At 29.7% G+C, this 18,973-nt stretch overlaps 1 protein-coding gene across 1 annotated transcript; it reads right to left on the reverse strand.

Moving 5' to 3' along the window:
• Positions 1–622: 622 nt before the first annotated feature.
• On the reverse strand, positions 623–18,447 carry LOC111641334 (centromere protein F-like). Its single transcript, XM_023387470.1, has 7 exons — positions 18,333–18,447; positions 10,521–10,716; positions 4,452–4,634; positions 1,462–1,552; positions 1,279–1,397; positions 967–1,114; positions 623–750 (listed from the first exon to the last, which is right to left on the reverse strand). Exons 2-7 carry the CDS (start codon positions 10,680–10,682, stop codon positions 623–625), a joined length of 831 nt encoding a protein of 276 aa, XP_023243238.1. The 5' UTR covers positions 10,683–10,716; positions 18,333–18,447.
• Between the last annotated feature and the right edge of the window lie 526 nt (positions 18,448–18,973).

The following is an 18,973-nucleotide window of genomic DNA, read 5'->3' on the forward strand; positions in this document are numbered from 1 at the left end:
CAATTTTTTCAAAATTTGGTTCCCACGTTGTTAAATAGAGATTATAATTGTGTACTGACCTTGAAAGTAATAGCTACGAATTTATAACGTGCATAACAATAATAGAATCTTTCAATTTTTGTAACAAATGTAATGTCTAAATTTGCTAAATATCAAGTAATGCGCACGTGCAGTGACACGCATTGCATGGTGAGGGTATGATCCAGGCCTCGTTATTCCTAATACCAGTAGTCTAGTAAAAACACGAAAAGCCCAATCTTATCAAGCAATAATTATAGAATAGAAAAAAATTTTTTTTTCTATTCTAAAATTAATAATTGGTTAAATCGTAATTTTACTAGACTACAGGTTCACTCGGCACTAACGGCACAAATAGACAGGCAAATCAAGTGGATAAACAAGTTGTTTAGACTGTTAAAAGGGAAATCACTGTTCACACTGGGATATTTTAAAGCAAGTTTTTGTTGTTTCTTGTGTTAATAATTTACAGCAAATTGATTAACATACACCATTTTATAATGAAAGTTAGATGTACCCCTTCAATTTATGCTCGTACCCCTAGGGGTACATGTACCCCCAGTTGAGAACCACTGCTCTACTGTACTATATTTATAGGAAAATGTTACTTTTTTTGTTTTTCCAATTTTTCCAGTTGAAAGTTAGATGCATCTACATTTTTTTGAGCACAAGTCAGTTCTTGCTGTAACTTCGATTTCGTCTCTGTGAATTGTTTTTCTAAATCATACAAAGCTAAAAAAATAGAAAAGTTAAAATTATTACATATAAAACTAGGTCAGAATACTCATAAATAATAAATATGTATTGCTATGTTAGATATTATCTGATTTAATTTAAATTAAACCAAAATAGGTAATAATTCACAAGACTAATCTAAATATGGATAAATTTGCACAGTAGACAATAAGTTACAACTTGATCAATGTTCAAAGTTTCTAAAATTACTACCTTGCGTCTGATTTTTTATTTCATCTTTAAAGTTGTTCTCCTTTTCTTTAAATTTTTGTTCAATTGTTAATTTTACTGCTTCTGAATTATGCCTTTGGCATTCTAATTCTTTGGTTAATTGAATAATCTTTTGTTCTAAGCACATTATCTGAAAAATGAAAAAGATGATAAGTTTATCTTAACTGTTTTAAAATATCATCATTAATTTCAATTTAAAAAAATCTACGTAATTTTTAAATCATTAATATAATCTCTTATTTTAAAAAATTGAATTTATTAAAAATTATATAAATAAAATATTTTAATATTTACTTTTTCATTGGCCAATTCAATATCAATTCTTGATTTTTCTAATTGATCAGAATGTTTAAAACCATATTTACTACCACTTTGGGGAGTTTCACATTTCTGGTATTGACTTAATTCCTTATCTGATATTAAAAAATTAAATAAAATAAATAAATTACAATTTTAAAAAAATAAAAAAAAACTTACCTAATTTTTCTTCTTTTTTAGAATCAATTTCCATCAAATCATCACTCATTGTGAATTTATCAACCATATTTGTTGATTCTTTCTCTTTCGACTATTAAAAATATGTTAAATTAAAATTTGTATATTTTTTTAAAAAAGACATTGTATTAATAAACTGTTATAATATTGTTCAAAATTTTTAAAAAATTCAGTATCTGTCAACTAAAATGTGTGTATATGCATATAAATTTAATAAATATTTCATATCTTTAAAAAAATAAGGTAGCTTAATATCTCTTCCAATAAAAAAAGTTTTGATATATTACAAAAGCCTTCAATTACATAGCATGTAATCATTACAATAAAAGTGTTTTTACTTGTTCTTCAAATATGAGTTAACTGATTATGAACATGCACCAAAAATTTCTAACAGAATTTTGTTGAAAAATAAATGTTCATAGAACATTTAAATACTTGACCCAATGTTCTACCAGTTTCTGAAAGCATTCTGCATAAAAATTTGTTAATTGCTGTTTAAGTTTTTTAAGCAATAAAGATTCATTGCTTAAAACATATTCACCAATTCAATGCTCTTTTAAAGGTCAAAAAAGATGGAAATCACTTGATGCTAAATCTAAGCTATATAATCTCTTAGTTGGACCTTTACAAAACACTTAAACGGAGAACATCTTACAACCAATAATGATATTCAGAAATATGTAGTGGTGATTCTAACAGCAATCAACAAGCTTTGATGCATGTTTTCAGAAGCTGGTAGAATGCTGAAACAAGTGCTTGAATGTTCTTAGAAGTTTCGTTCAAAAATTGATGTTCTATATTAGACACTTTATTGCTTATTTTTTTGAGTGTTTATTTGTAACATAATTACTGACTTTCCCTCATCTATACTAATATTATAAAGAGGTAATGTTTGTAAGTATGTATGCATGTATGTAAGTTTGTTTGCAGCAGGTCATCTCCGAAACTACTCATCCAATTTCAAAAATTCTTTCACCAATATTTAGAATGGAACCTCAGGGTGGACATAGGCTGTATATTATTCCGTTAAACATTCATATAAATTAAAATATATAATCTAGGGTAAGGCTTTTATGTCCAACAGATGGCGCTACAAGTACGTACAGTTTGCTTTTCTGTGAAAATGAACTAAAGCAGATCATCTTCTATCTATCTATATAAATAAAAATGTAATGTTTGTTTGTTCCTACCGATTCCTTTGAAATTTTGACACAGCGCTGCATTCGAATACGCACATGTTTTTATATAATATACGTGTCGAAATTCCCTCCACTGAAGGGAGATGGTTAGGATTAAGGCTTACTGTAAAGAACTCTGCTTCTATTTATACTATTTTAGATGCGGTTTTTTGCGTTTTTGATTGTGTTTTAATAGGGTACGTCAACAGAATGTACACTAAGGAGAAATTTTTCGAAAAATTCCCCCCACAGGGAAGTGTTATAAATTTATAATAGATACATTTTGAGCCACAACAACGCATGGCGGGGTCTGCTAGTAGAATATAAAATGAAACATTGCATGTTTTCAAATATATGTAAATCTTAAGTCTTCATTTTTATTAACTTCAAACTGAACAACTTACTACACAAATTCTCATTGATAGTCCAGCAGTTGTCAAATATTCAAATTTCCTGATGAAGATCTTCCCATAAGGTTTAAAACATTAGAAAGGGGATAATTTTGACAACTGCTGAACAAATTAGTGAGAATTTGTGTAGTCTTCATTTTTTAAAAGAATAAGTAAAGATATTCTTAAATATTCATGGCCTGTGAGAATGAAAATTGCACTTAGCAAAATTTTATGATAGAATACTAATAGGAATTTAACTTTTCCCCTATACTGTTAAAATAAGAAAAATGGGCAAAATTTGCCTTTTCTGTTTTTTTTTTTTTTTTTGCAGAATAAACACAAATAAGTACAATATCATAAAAATGTAAAACATAAAAACAATTATTCAAGATTTGGTTCAATATCACGACTGAGTGCATTCATAGACACTTGGCAATTTTCACCATCAACATTTTATTTCAGAACTTTATTTGTCAAGATGCATTTTGTGCATTAGCCCCTCTTCAGTCAGCATTATAACTTGGAATAACATATATATGACAACTGAAATTACATCTATGTTATTCCGAGATATAATGCTGACCGAAGAGGAGCTAAGGCACAAAATGTGTCTCAACAAATAAAGTTCTGAAATAAAAAGTTGATGAAAATTGCCAAGTGTCTATGAATTCATCCAGTTGTGACATTGAACCAAACAAGAAAAAGAAGAGACAGTTTTGAAACATACAACAAAATTATTCATAAAACAATTTTCATTTTCTCTCATTGAATATAAACAGTAAAAAAGAAAAAAATATTACATATATTATTTCAGTGTTTATTCTATCAATACTTTTCTTGGATTTGTATCACGCCATTTATGCAACCTTGAATGTGGTTTAAGTTTTATTGAATTTGAAAGCTGATGAGCATATAAGATGACGTAAAATGATCAGGAAAAAAAAATCATTCAAGCAACATGTTGCAATTTTGCAATATGCCTAAAAATTGTATTAAATAACCATCATATTTGTGCTATTTTTTTCATAAAAAGGATCATGACCCAATGTGATATTTTATGCTCCACTATCGTGGCACTTAATGTGCTAAATAAATTACTTTAAATTGTATCATTAAATTTTAGTATCATATTTGAAATAATATACCAATATAATGCCAGTAATAATTAATAAATAATTATTATTATATGCAAATAAGTTCAAATATGCTATATGTAAACACAAAATTATAAAAATAGTTTACAAAATTGACTGCTAATTCAAGAAAGCAAAAGTCAAACTGAATTGCAATGTGTAATATTTAAAATGTTAACTATATTGTTTTTATGAAAATAACTTTTTCTCATGCAACAAATAATACAAATATCATTTTAGAATAATTTTAGTTTTATAAATTTACTTACCTTCATGTTTTCTTTTTGTAATTTTGATTGTGCTAAATGATTTTCAAGACATTTTATTTTTGAATCTTTAACATTAAGTTCTTGATGCATTTTCTGTAGTTTTTGTTCCAATTCACAGTTTGTTTCATTTAAAGATTGTTGTTCTCTCTCTACTTGTAACTTTTGCAACTTTTGTTCTTCTAACTAAATTACAAGTAAAAAAAATTAACATATTTCAATACATTGATGAAAATATAACAAGAAAATACTGTAAGCTAAAGTTTAATTTTTCAATTTTCTATATTCTTTAAGGCTGGTTTGTAGTCCATCTATGGCATGGTGTTTGAAGATTGCTAACCAGTGTTACAGTTAAATCCATTGTTTATAATCAAATCCAATCTTTTGATGTAGTAAAATACTGGCTCAAACTTTAAAAATATGTTAAGTCTGCTTTTCACATTATTGAAAGTATGTGTTGATTGTGTGTTCAAACAAGTAATTGACTAACCAAATGACTCTGAGGGTTGTCAGGGCATAATATTTTAATGCATGATTATAATAAATTTGCTGTAGTGAGAATTATGTAAAACCTTTCAGGCCAAAATTCATATTATAAACTGGAGAAGATGAAACTAGTACAATAAAATGATAGGTAGTTGAGATGTCATCACATTTTACATCCAAATACTTAGAATATAAGAATATATAAACAATGATACCTCAATTTTCGTCGATAATCCATCCGAAAACAATCAGTGAAATCCCAAAACTGACAAAAACCAAGGTGATTATTTCCATATAAATCAATGTATATCCAATTAATTCGTTCTAGACACTCCAAAACACATACAAAACACATTTTATAGAGAATAAATAGAGTTTAATACTAAAAACAATAAGAAATTAATATAAAATGAATATAAAAGACTAATGTAAAGAACAAACGAACATTTAACATGGCATTCGAAGGGCTGCTGGCTCTGGAAACTTTCTTTGGTCCCATGATAGAGCTTGTTTGTTTGTTTCGTTAAATTAAAGAAATGCAACACTTGTGTGATCTGCCTAGGGGAAATGCCTTCCAGAAGGACTTTTAAAGGGTAACTGGTCCCTATTCAGGCATTACAGACATGGAGAAAACCCAGAAAACTCCATATGGCCAGCCCATTCTGGCAAGGTGCTAACCCATGACCAAACTCACAGTGTTCAGGGAATGGAACCGCTTGGTCACTCATTGGTGGGCCTCCATGATGGAGCTAAAAGGAAAGGAAAGCAATGGAATTGTTTCACTAGACACAGGGTAATGTTCACACAATGACAAACACCACCACAGAATAGGAAAACATGTGGGTCACCTTTGTTTTCGCAAAATTAGCAGCAAGGTCATCTGGGCATACTAACGAAATCTGAGGCAACCAACAAAAACTAAGACAAATTTTTCACAAAAAAATTGACAAAAACCAAAACTAACAATAACCGAGGTCAATGAAAACCAAGATATTACCGTGTATATTATATTCTTATATTCTAGATATTGTGAACATATGTATAATTAATTTGTGAACATATGTAATAAATATATATGTAATTTAATAAATATTATATATATATTAAATTACATACATTCACAATACAGTAAGACCCTGCTTAATGCATTCCTAGATGACAAAGTGCTAAATAAAACAGTGTCAAATGAGGTCATTTTAACAGAGTAAATAGGGACAGGAAAACATGCTACCGAAAATAAATAAAATTTTACTTTAAGTTATTTTTATATTGATTTGCATAATAATATATGTTAAATAACACAAAGATATGCACACAGAAATGTAAAGTTCATTTTTTGTGATGATGGTTCTGACTTTTCTGAAATTCTTGTTTTTTGCAATGAAGTCATGAAGTTTCATTTGTCGCTTTTTTCTTTCCTTAAGCAAATGTCGATAGCAAGAGATCACATCCAAAACGCCTCGTTTTGCTTTTGCAGTCCTTTCAAAAACTGAATAATTCACTATAATTTGATCAATGATTTCGGTTATCATTACCAAACTTTTACTAAGAAAATCTGTAGAGAAATTTTTTGGGTTCTTTGTTTTCAGAATCTCTATTTTCCAGTTCTACGTGAATTCCTTGTTCTGCCAGTTGTTCTAGATGAAGGTCATCATTGGTAAGGCTCTCTCCAGAAACCTGCAGTAACTCCTCAATATCCATCCTGCTGTATTGATTAGGTTGACAATTTGGTCAACCTAACAATACAGTGATAGGCTCTTCTCGTTAAGAATTTTTAGATATCTTCAGTCATAACTTCTTTCACACTCTGTTCGTGCATTTATCAGTTAATTCTTGCCAAGCAAAGCCGATATTGTCTATAGCATCCATGATGTTTTTTTCCAAAATTGCACCAAACAAACATAGATTTAAAGAAAGTACACCTTTCTGCCACATTTTTCTGATTGGTTCATGTTTGTAAATAATCATATTATATACGAATCAATGAAATGCTGTGATAATTTAAATTGGCATAAATTTTGAGCTTTTTTTAGGTTTCGAGCAGACTGCATTATATCAAATCAGTGTTAAGCAGGGTCTTACCGTATCTATTTGCTTTCTTTATAACATCTTTGTAATCTAATACCACAGATTACAAAGATATAAAAAAAGCAAGTAGTATCTGGAATGCCACAACATTGCATATCAGTCTATAATTTGGCATCTAGAGCAAGGATACACAGACTGCGGCCCTCCATTGATTTATCCACCTCACATTATTTTAACTCTTAAATAATGCCCATGCTCGAATGTATTTGATCATAATTTAATTAATTAATTAAAAATTAATAAAGCTTCAAATTCCTGAAATTGATTCAAATAAAAGTTATTTACATTTTATTGAAAGTTTCGTAATTATATATCCAATAGAAATTTTTATTTTTTAACTTTTTTTTCAGTTTCCACCTTTAACAATGCTATTATATGGATAACTGAATAATTGGCAATCTGAGTATACTCAGTAAAGTCAACACATCTGGCAAGATAGCTATCTCCCTGTGTAGATTTTTGGAAATTTCCCGCAAAACACGAGTAACAGCTGTGGTAGATAACTTTCAAGTTTTCTTTTTGGCAACCCTCCCATAAATCACAGTGGATTTATGTGGCCCTTGGTCTTAACAAGTTTGTGCATTCCTGATCTAGAGGAACACTTAACAGAGCTCCATGAATTCTATTACCAGACCTCATTGCTGCAATTGGACTATGTGGCCATTACACAAATCATAATAGCAACTAATAACAGAAACTGAAGAAATCAATTTCAAACTTTTGAGACAATCTTATAAGCCAATAAACTGTCACTGTCAAACTTGTAGATATGCATGTTTGACAGTGACACTCCTTGAAAGAGGGAGCATTATGAGTTCAGAGAAAAAACTACAGGAGAAAGAGAGAGAGAGAGAGAGAGAGAGGTTTTGGAGACCAGGGCCCATATTTTGGTCATTGTCTCTCATCTCTTACAAGCCGGTCGCTGATTGGCTAATCATTTGTTTATGTCTCATGAGATTGTTACGTCTCTCAAAACGCGATTCTGGACAGCTTTTACTTTCGAAGATTCTCTCGTTTCTCAGAGATGAGTGGACAGTTGTCTTTTGACCCATCTTTCATCTTTTGCCTCAATTTAGTTATTTAGTTATGTCCAATATGGACGACTGGATGCTACTCGCACTGTACAATCATATTAGAGAACGTTCTCTACTTCGGGAAAGAATATTTCGAGAGAGAAAATGCTTCTGATTTTTTCCAGTGCCTACTCGAAAACGCTACTGATTCCATTTTTTTAAAAAATTATCCTACATCAATTACTGAACTATTGAATATGGTGTTAATCTTACTTAGATAGCTAAGGAGAAATTAGATGGTAATATTTCAAAAAATATCTAAGTACTCATGCTTAAGTGGTTAAAAAACTTAGGCTATTAAAATTGTTATTTGTTAAGAGACAAATTGACATTACAATCTGTAAAAATGTTATAAAACAAAAAACAACTTCATCAAAATTATGTGCTTTGTTTGAACACGTGCTTTCCTTGCCAAATGATCCATAATTATGCACTCTGCATTTTCAAAAATGTTACGATTTCATTGGTTAAAATTCTATACAGTAGACCCCCTATAACACAGGTTCATATAACACGGATTCGTATAACATGGTGAAAAGCTTGCAATTGTGTTCATATAACACGCTAAAAGAGACTCGTATAACACGGTAAAACGTCATTGCCGACTCGTGTCATGACAGGATTGGTCAAATCTGGACCAATAACGGACATTGCACAAACTGTTGAGTTTAAATGAGCAGCGGATCTACTAAAAACTATTTATTATTTAACGACCATAAAAATTATATTTATATTAATGATGTCGCCAAAGTTCAGCAAATTTTTTGCAGAAAAATAACTTATCAGGAAACACACGCCCACCGTTCGATGAGCTGCTCCGGGACGAAAACAAGCTTAAGCAATGGCATCATTGAACGGCATGCACTCGGTAAATAATCCTACAATTTTTTGTTTATAACATAATTTATATGGATTATTCCCAAAAAATTATACATATTTTGGAAATGTTGAGTCAAATTAGTCTAGAATCGATTAATTTTATGGAAGAAAGCCTTTCAAACAGTCGTAACCGCTAAACTGCACACGTGCTGGGCTGTGATTGGCTCATGTATTTAAGTGACTCGTACAACACGAAATTCATATAACACAGAACGTATCTACCGTGTTATAGGGGGGTCTACTGTACTGTGTTGCATGTGCAGATAACCCAAACATGTATAATCAACCTAGTAGAATGGTGATGTCATCAACGAAGACGAGATTGTTTGGTGTAAATAAGGTGTAATGGTAGCAAAAACAAAGTTTATTAGTCAACTTCTTTCTTCCATTATGCAACAGGACAACACAGTTACAAAAGTATTATTAGACTTACCTTTCTTTTTTGAATATCTAAATTTTGTCCCAAACTTTCTACTTGAAGCTGCTTTTGTTGTTTCTCCTTCTGTAATCTTTCAACTTGTTCTTCAAGGCAATTGATTTTTTGAACTGCCAAAGGAGGCAAATTTTGTTTCCATTCACTAGCAACCCAATCCATATTTTGTCAAGTCAATACTTTACACTTCAATCACCTATTATCACAAGTAGAGAATTAAACTTTACAAAATATGATTTTTAAATAATAAATATAAAATTAAATAAATAACTTTTGCTTGAGATAAATATAATTTTAAAAATATCTATGGTCAAAAAATTGCACTACTGACCGATGCGGTCAGTAGTGCAATTTTTTCAATACTTTTAATACTGTTTTAGTTATTTGTCGAAACCGTGTCTTCTTTTTCTTGTTTCTTCTGATTCTATGTCACGACTTGGTGCATTTATAGACACTTGGCAAATAATTCCATCACCTACATTTACTTCTTACAGAAACGCGTTTCGGGCTTTCGCCCCTCTTCAGTCTGTTACGTCGATAGTTGTGACTTGTGTGTCCGTACTTCCCGCTCCCTTCCCCTCCCCTCTTTTTTCCCGACTTGANGTTCGATGAGCTGCTCCGGGACGAAAACAAGCTTAAGCAATGGCATCATTGAACGGCATGCACTCGGTAAATAATCCTACAATTTTTTGTTTATAACATAATTTATATGGATTATTCCCAAAAAATTATACATATTTTGGAAATGTTGAGTCAAATTAGTCTAGAATCGATTAATTTTATGGAAGAAAGCCTTTCAAACAGTCGTAACCGCTAAACTGCACACGTGCTGGGCTGTGATTGGCTCATGTATTTAAGTGACTCGTACAACACGAAATTCATATAACACAGAACGTATCTACCGTGTTATAGGGGGGTCTACTGTACTGTGTTGCATGTGCAGATAACCCAAACATGTATAATCAACCTAGTAGAATGGTGATGTCATCAACGAAGACGAGATTGTTTGGTGTAAATAAGGTGTAATGGTAGCAAAAACAAAGTTTATTAGTCAACTTCTTTCTTCCATTATGCAACAGGACAACACAGTTACAAAAGTATTATTAGACTTACCTTTCTTTTTTGAATATCTAAATTTTGTCCCAAACTTTCTACTTGAAGCTGCTTTTGTTGTTTCTCCTTCTGTAATCTTTCAACTTGTTCTTCAAGGCAATTGATTTTTTGAACTGCCAAAGGAGGCAAATTTTGTTTCCATTCACTAGCAACCCAATCCATATTTTGTCAAGTCAATACTTTACACTTCAATCACCTATTATCACAAGTAGAGAATTAAACTTTACAAAATATGATTTTTAAATAATAAATATAAAATTAAATAAATAACTTTTGCTTGAGATAAAATATAATTTAAAAAATATCTATGGTCTAAAAATTGCACTACTGACCAATGCTTTCAATACACTGTTTAGAAAAATCATTAAATAAAGTTTAACTTGCATAAATTTGAGCTTATCTTATTCTTAGTATATTTTGAATAAAATTAATTTGTTTTGATGCAATTTAATCCTTATAAGCATAAAATTAAGCCATAAAACTGAAATAGCTCTATGAGAGAACCTTGTGAACTTTGACCCATTGACCCAGAAGTTTTGCTGATAATGAAAAAGGTTTAAGTTTAAAATTTGAGCTTTCTAGACCCAGTAGTTTACTCTATGAGAGTCTGCAGTGCTAAATGAAGATGAAGAAAATACAGCTTTTTTGGCAATTTTTGCACTTTTAAATTGCTTATATTTCAGCAACCGCTTTATAGAAAATCTTGAAATTTTGTACACTACCTAAAACAACAATTACCTTTCAAACAAAATATTTGGAATTACTTTACATGTTTGTAGGGTAGAGAAATTAATCCCTGAAAATTGGCAACTCTGATTCATATATATATATACAGTAAGGTGACTTTTTTACTTGGTGGGGAGTCATTGCCATGCCTCTCAATAAGCTATCTGTTTGGAAAATTTCTAATCTCCCAGAGACAATCAATGATATTTCTTCACTGATATCACATTTAAGATATTTTACTTAATCCTATTTTTAAATATTTATATCAGTCAAATATGTATTGATAAAACTACTTTATTCACTACTATTTTTAAAATAAACTGAATGAAATCACTCACTAATAAAACTGATTATTGTGTAATTTACTATTAGTATTTAAAGTGTTTGATCTGCTGATTTACAAAAAGGTTATTACAGTAGAGCATTGATTATCCGAAAGTCAATTATCCGAAAGAATTCCAGTCGGCAAATTTAAATTTTCGCCAGTGCTATGGCACTGCAATCTTTGGCTATGTCTTGGGCTACTCAAATATTTACGTTTTTGATACTAAATTAACTTTTGAAGTATAGTTTTTTATTGTTTTTATATTTTTCAATATATTTATTTTGTTTGTACAAAATAAAAAAATAATTTTTAACAATACAATAGTCTTCGTTAGGCTTAACATCGACGAAAATTCAACGCAAAGTGACACGCAACTGAGAAAAATTTCAACATGGGATAAATTAATATATTTTTTTGTACATAATCGATTATACGAAATATTGATTTTCTGAACAACCCGAGTCCCCAATTAATTCGGATAATCGACGCTCTACTGTATATGAGTATGAATGGAATAAAATGTTTTATAATGTCAGCATCTAATTAGTTCTTAATAAACAAAGATTAAGATACTAAAATATTATTTAAAAAAGAAAAAAACTACATTATACTAAAAATTCCTGAAATTAGCAGAAATACAGAGGTGCCAACCTAAGAAAAAGGACCACGAGTAGCACATGATTATATGTTATGATTGAAAAGCAAGTGGATGGGCTTTTCCAGCGCTCCCAATCATATTTTTAGATACAAGCTTCTGACTGGAACAATTTTTAAACATATCCTGTCCTGTTTGAAAACTGTCTGTATATTCCATATCATTTAAAGTGTTAATACTTACACATTATTTTTATTGCCTGTATTAAACTGTATTAATACAGTTTACAGGCGGTCATTGGTGGGTTTTATTGCCTGCATTAATACAGTTTAATACAGGCAATAAAACCCACCAGTGACCGAGTGAATAAAACCACTGAACACTTGTAGTTAGTCATAGGATAGTGCCTGGAAAGAAATGCTTATGATATTGTTTTGAAGCACCAAGCTTATCTTTACCAAAGAAAAGCTCCCAAGAAAAAATTTTACTTTCATTTCAAATGCAATAATTTTCACTTAGTGCAATATTTTTTTTATATCTCATATGCTTTACTTTGGATATCAATTGTTTTTTTTTGACTAATTTGATTAATTTTTTCATTGCACTTCTATTAGTTTTGAGTTATTTATGACAATTTATTATAGCTTCAATAACATAATTCAGTCTTAAAGCAGCCAATAGAAAAACAATGAAAAAAGTTAAACCAAGATCAGAATCTAACTGCAACAAACTAAAAGAGGAAGAGAAAACTGCAAAATGCAATTAATAGGATTTTTTCAGCTTATTATTCACTGGTTTAAATTCTCAGGACATGATTGCACCCATTGGTTCAATATAATCAATTATTTTTCTTCCAAATTTCTATTTTAAAATTCTACTATATATTCCAGTTTAATCAACCATTGGTAAGAAATTAACTATTCCCTTTAATTGATCATTTTCATTAACAGTTTCTGTGGATTTTTTAAGTCTAAAATTTAACTATTCCCATTGAAGTCAGAGCAAGAGAAACTATTTTCTGGATCACTTTATTATGTCATTCATCAAATTGTTGCTTTTTGCATTTTATCATATTTTTTTCTTGAAAATAATTAAATTTAAATCAATTTTTCATTATTAAGTAATAAAAGTGGAATTCTTTTGGCTATTAAAATGTAGTGTATTTCTTTATGTACTCAAAAGTTTTTCCAATGTAAATTTGTTACATCCATTTTTTGATTCTCGCTATCATTTTTAGTACGACTTTTTTTATACAGAAATTTTAGATAAAAATATTTGGATACCCAGTCATATCTTTCATATAAAAGGAATCACAGTGTGACATTTTAAAATAGGGTAAGGTTGGAGTTATACATTGTAAATTTTTCAGAATTGAAGTTGGACTTTTTGTTTACTGACTCCACCACACTGATATATATATATACTCTATCAAATCATTTCTCTCATAGTTGTGAAACTTTAGCCTATTTGATTCAGAAGTTTGGAAATTCTGTAATCTGCATCAGATCTTGGACTTTTTCCAAGGGTCAGGTTTTCCAAGGTGCAACCTTTATTTCATCAAGTTTTGAATTATCTGAGATTTACATATTCCATGAAAGCAATAAAATTTAAATAGCTGTACATGACAATTTATACTATCAATATTAGAAAAAGACAACATACACCACTGTCTGTCAGCATTGCATAAAAATATTTATTTTGTGAGTACTTTTGACAGTTATATACTATGTCGAAAGTACTCGCAAAATAAATATTTTTATTTAATGCTGACAAACAGTATGTTATCTTTCTCTAATAATTTACAATTTACATATTTATGTAAAATATGCCATGTAACTGATGTAATTTATTAAGAAAATGGAATACAGTTATTTATAGAGAATGTTATTTTTGTTAATTAATAATTAATAATAATAATATAAATAAATTGCAGGTAAACAGCATGTGTACGATAAGATCCTCACAGACTGCCAGATAGATTTTATAAAAAGTAATGTAGAATGCTTAGAAATGTAGCCCAAATTACCTTTAAAGTGGCCCAAAAAGTAATAAGTCATCTAAATGTAGTAGCCTATACAAATATCTCAATCTGCTACTTGCAGTCTAATCTTGCAATCTTGAAAACCTGCCAATTTCATGATAAGAGAAAAAAGGGTAGTCCACAGGTAAGATGACACCCAAAAATGTGTTACTATAAAAACAAAGCCATATTGACCAGATCAGAGTTGTTCTTGGTCTATTGTTCTCTTATGGTATGGAGGCATTTCAATCTAAACGAACGAATTAACATAACCATACCAAAGTTTGGACAGAATTTTTACTTTGAATTTCAAATTAGCCATATTTCAAACTAACCAAATTCCTTAACTGTAAATCTCTATATCCCAGCTGGAACAAAAGTACAACTAACAGGATTCTGAACTATCCAATTTCAAATTAACAAGGATTTCTGTACTGCTTCTGCATCCATGTCCAGTATCCACTCATATGATCTCAAATTTTTTGGCAACCTGATGGTATAGAAATCACTGTTGTATCCTCACAAAAGTAACAATTTCTACAGAAAAGTGATAACTACAGTATATATAACATAAGATACCATTCCAATAGAAGATATGGGTCTCACCTATTTCTGATAGGTGATATATGGCTCCTATCATGACAAGGCTTGGCCACCCTATGCATATAACAACTCAATTAACAGATTAGAATGATGTTAAACATATTTGCAATCAAAAATAGAGCATTTTTGTTAGAAGAAGATTTTAACTTAAATGACTACTAAAAATAGAATATAACTTTCAAAGTATAACCATATATAGTAGAATGTCTTTAGAACAAACAAAAATAAATTTTGTATAAAATAATGGAATTCTATCAGAAATAACCAAATACACAATTTTTTTAAAAATAATTATTTTTTATTTATGTTTTAATTTAATGTACAGGTACTTTAATATAAAAATTTTGTTCTAATGAAAATTATTCCATTGTATATATTTAATTTTAAAGTTTTAATCTATTATAAATGCTTATTTGAATTTAAAATTTGTTCTAACAAAAATTTCTTCTTTACATGTACTATTCTTACTTTCAAATATTTTATTATTATTATTCTCAGTTATTAAAAGCTGAGAATGACTATGTTTGGCCAAAAATATTTTACTTTTTTTGTAAAGAAAAAAAATTAAAAATTAAGGATGAAATATATATTTAAAAAACATGTAAAAAATTACAACATTGAAGGCTTATACAAAAAGAAAAACTTTCAAAGTTTTCTTAAACGTCTTTTCACACTCATTGTAAATAATTTTTACAATGAAATTTTGAAGATAATCATGGAACTTTTAAACTATTTACATAAATAAAGTTGGGGAAGAGCCTATAAAAGAAGGTCAACTCCACCAATATTGATTGTACTCTAGTAATAATCCCAAAGCCAATGTATTAATATGTGTTAATATATCAGGCTTTGGGATGTGTATAAATTACAAAAAATTGCTTTTAGCCCTTGATATAATTAAATTAAATAAAACATCTACAAACAGGAGGCAGTTCATAAGTGCTAACCTATTATTGCGCTAACTTATAAATGTTTGTATCAGTACCCTGTACATCATGTCATCTTGCAACATTATGAAGATTTTTTACACCTGTCTACAATGATGATGCTTACTGCTTATACTGTTATAGCAGTGTGTTTATCTTTATCTTGTATAATTTTAAGTATATTAACACCTTTAAATTAATGCCAACTGAAATGCATTTTGGTTTCTTTTGTTTTCATACTTATGTAGTCAATATACTGTACATTCCCTTTTTTGTTTTTATTAAATGTTCTACTTTGATTCCTGAGTGTTTATGCCTATTACCACTGGTGTGATAAGCCCTTACTATTATCTGCCTCACATTTGTAGATATTTAATTTAATTTAATGTTTATATATGTGTTCCAGTGGTTGTGAAAGGACATTTAAGAAGACATCAAAAGTTTTTCTTTTTGTATAAGTCTTCAATGTTGTATACAGTAAGACCCTGCTTAACTCTGCCTCAATATAATGCAGTCTGCTTGAAATCTAAAAACAAACTCAAAATTTATGCTGATTCAAATTATCATGGCTTTTCATCAATTCATATATAATACAATTATTTAAGAACATGAACCAATCAGAAAAAGGTAGCAATTTGTCTTAGTGTTAAATCTGTTAATTTGTGCAATTTTGGAAAAAATATAGCATCTTGGATGCCATAGGCAATATCGACTTCACTTGGCAAGAACTAACTGATAAATGCATGAACGAAGTGTGAAAGAAGTTATGGCTGAAAGTATCCAAGAATTCTCAATGAGAAGAGCCTATTGCTGTATCGTTAGATTGACAATTTTGTCAACTTAAATCGATACAGCAAGACTAGGAGATGTAGACGAGGAGGATATTGAGGAGGTACTGCAGGTTTCTGATGAGAGCCTTACCAATCGGGACATTCCAATTTTCAATGCGAGTGTTGAGTGTTGAAGTCAACAATTTGACGTCATCAACGACATTCCAACTCGAGTATGAAGTGCTTAGTTCCCATAATTCCATTCTCAGCAAGATGGATTCCATTCAAATATCTTACCAATTACCCACAATTCATTGGAAAGTAGCAGTAAACATATCTGTTGAGTGCTGAGTGTGTTGAGTCAGCGCTGACAACAGCACTACCTCAACGTTGAAAAAAGGAACGAATTTTAACGAATGTTGAGATCAGCGCTGAGTCAGCGTTGAAAATTGGAATGTCCCGTATGACAACCTTCAAGAACTAGCAGAACAAGGAATTCATATAGAACTGGAAAATAGTGATTCTGAAAACGTAGAACCCAGAGAATTTCTCTACAGATTTTATTAATAAAAGTTTGGTATTGATAACCAAAATCATTGATCAAATTGTAGTGAATGATTTTTTGAAAGGAGTGCAAAAGCAAAACGAGGTGTTTTGGATGTAATCTCTTGCTATTGACATTTGCTTAAGGAAAGAAAAAAAAGCGACAAATGAAACTACATGACTTTATCACAAAAAACAAGAATTTTAGAAAAGCCAGGACCTTCATCACAAAAAATGAACTTTACATTTCTGTGTGCATATGTTTGTGTATTATTTAACGTATTTATGCAAATTAATATAAAAATAACTTAAAATTAAAGTAAAATCTGTTTATTTTTGATTGTGTGTTTCCCCTTCCCTATTTACTCTATGTTAAAATCACCTCATTTAATGCTGTTTCGTTTAGCATTTTGTTGTCTAGGAACAAAAATCCCACGTTACGAGGAGTCTTACTGTATTTTTAACATTTTTAAAATTTTACTTTTTAGTTTATGTATTGGTCATCTGAAATAGTTTTTGTTTATTCATCATCACTGTATCAAATTTTGAGAAATTTTACAATTAATGGAGCTGTCAAATTATGTCATAACTCCTAACATTTACAAGAAACATTATAAAATTAATACTTAAAAACAACTCTATCAAAGATTAAAGATGCTTATTCTTATTTTTGAGAGGTTTTTTTTTATTTCTTTCTTTATATTTTTGCTTACCTTGAACTGACAAATTGTATTCAGTTCTTACACATTTTAAATTCTTTAAATATATTCTGTATTAGTTTCAATTTATAATTTAACTTTTCTATACCTATGGTGTTCTAAGATAACAATTTATTGCAAATACAACAAAGATTATGACATACAGTTTGTAAATTACCAAAAACCACTAAAATCAATTTAAATTTAAAGTTCAGAATCTCGAATAATACGTTAGGAATTTGAAAATATTCAAAGCATTCTATCAAATAAAATAAAAGAAGGAAAATATTTGAAAATTGACATGCTACTTGAAACGTAAATAAACTGTTTAGAATTAGAAAATGTTACGATCTGAAATAATAAAATCATTTTTATGACAATTTGAGTTAATTACTTGGAAATTATTAAGTATATTATTCAAATTAATGCTTTAAAAATACTTCCTGAATTATACCGAACTTCCATGTTTAAGTTAAAAGAATGTGAGTGATACCATTTTTAAATTACATTTCAATCTTTACGTCAATAATTCTTTATCATCTTACGAAATATCGTTCATCCTGTCTAGTTCTACAATATTTCATATTAAAACAAAATGATTCATACCACAAAATATTCTTATATCAAATGCTAAATACAAATCCCTTCTCTTCTAGAAAATTTCATTCCACGTTACATTTCAAAAATCGCGTCTCGTCTCTGATTGGACAGATAACAAAACGTCATCATTTGTTTTGTAAATTCTAACCAATCAACACACCTCTTTTTTATTCTTTTTTTTTAGTCTTGATAACATCAACACGAGTTCGCATTTTTTCAAAAATTTTATAATTGAAAATATTAATTTTAAAATTAAAACTTATTTATTAATTCTAAAATAAATTTTAAAAAATTCTTAAAATTGAGAAGACCGATTTCGATTTCTGTTTCTGTTTCGGTATTTGAACTATTTAATTGCACGAATCTATTATATATTTGCAATTAATCAATTAACTTTAATAATTATTAATTATTTAACTATTCTGACATAATTTCTTTTTAAATATTTTTCTTCACTTTGGACACTACAAGAGTAGTTGACGGTCGGATGACCGAGCGGTCAATGTGACAGCCTACCGCTCTGGGGGACCCGGGCTCGTATCCTGACGAGTCGAAAAATCCCCAGGAATCTTTCGGGAGGTGGTCCGTCTGGATATGTCGGTCCCCGTCTCTTACCACCCGACCGCCCCCATTGTGGGCCTGGCCAA

The sequence above is a fragment of the Centruroides sculpturatus genome, unplaced genomic scaffold (assembly GCF_000671375.1).
Source record: "Centruroides sculpturatus isolate CEXI.00-Female unplaced genomic scaffold, Cexi_2.0 scaffold1571, whole genome shotgun sequence".
NCBI lineage: Eukaryota > Metazoa > Arthropoda > Arachnida > Scorpiones > Buthidae > Centruroides > Centruroides sculpturatus.

What these genes read in the sequence shown, in the direction of transcription:
- LOC111641334 (XM_023387470.1), bottom strand. Translation starts at nt 10,682, where the DNA reads ATGGATTGGGTTGCTAGTGAATGGAAACAAAATTTGCCTCCTTTGGCA. An exon ending in TAGATATTCAAAAAAGAAAG is followed by an intron (nt 4,635 to 10,520) that starts GTAAGTCTAATA and finishes CTTGTAATTTAG; the next exon opens with TTAGAAGAACAAAAGTTGCA. An exon ending in AATAAAAAATCAGACGCAAG is followed by an intron (nt 751 to 966) that starts GTAGTAATTTTA and finishes CTATTTTTTTAG; the next exon opens with CTTTGTATGATTTAGAAAAA.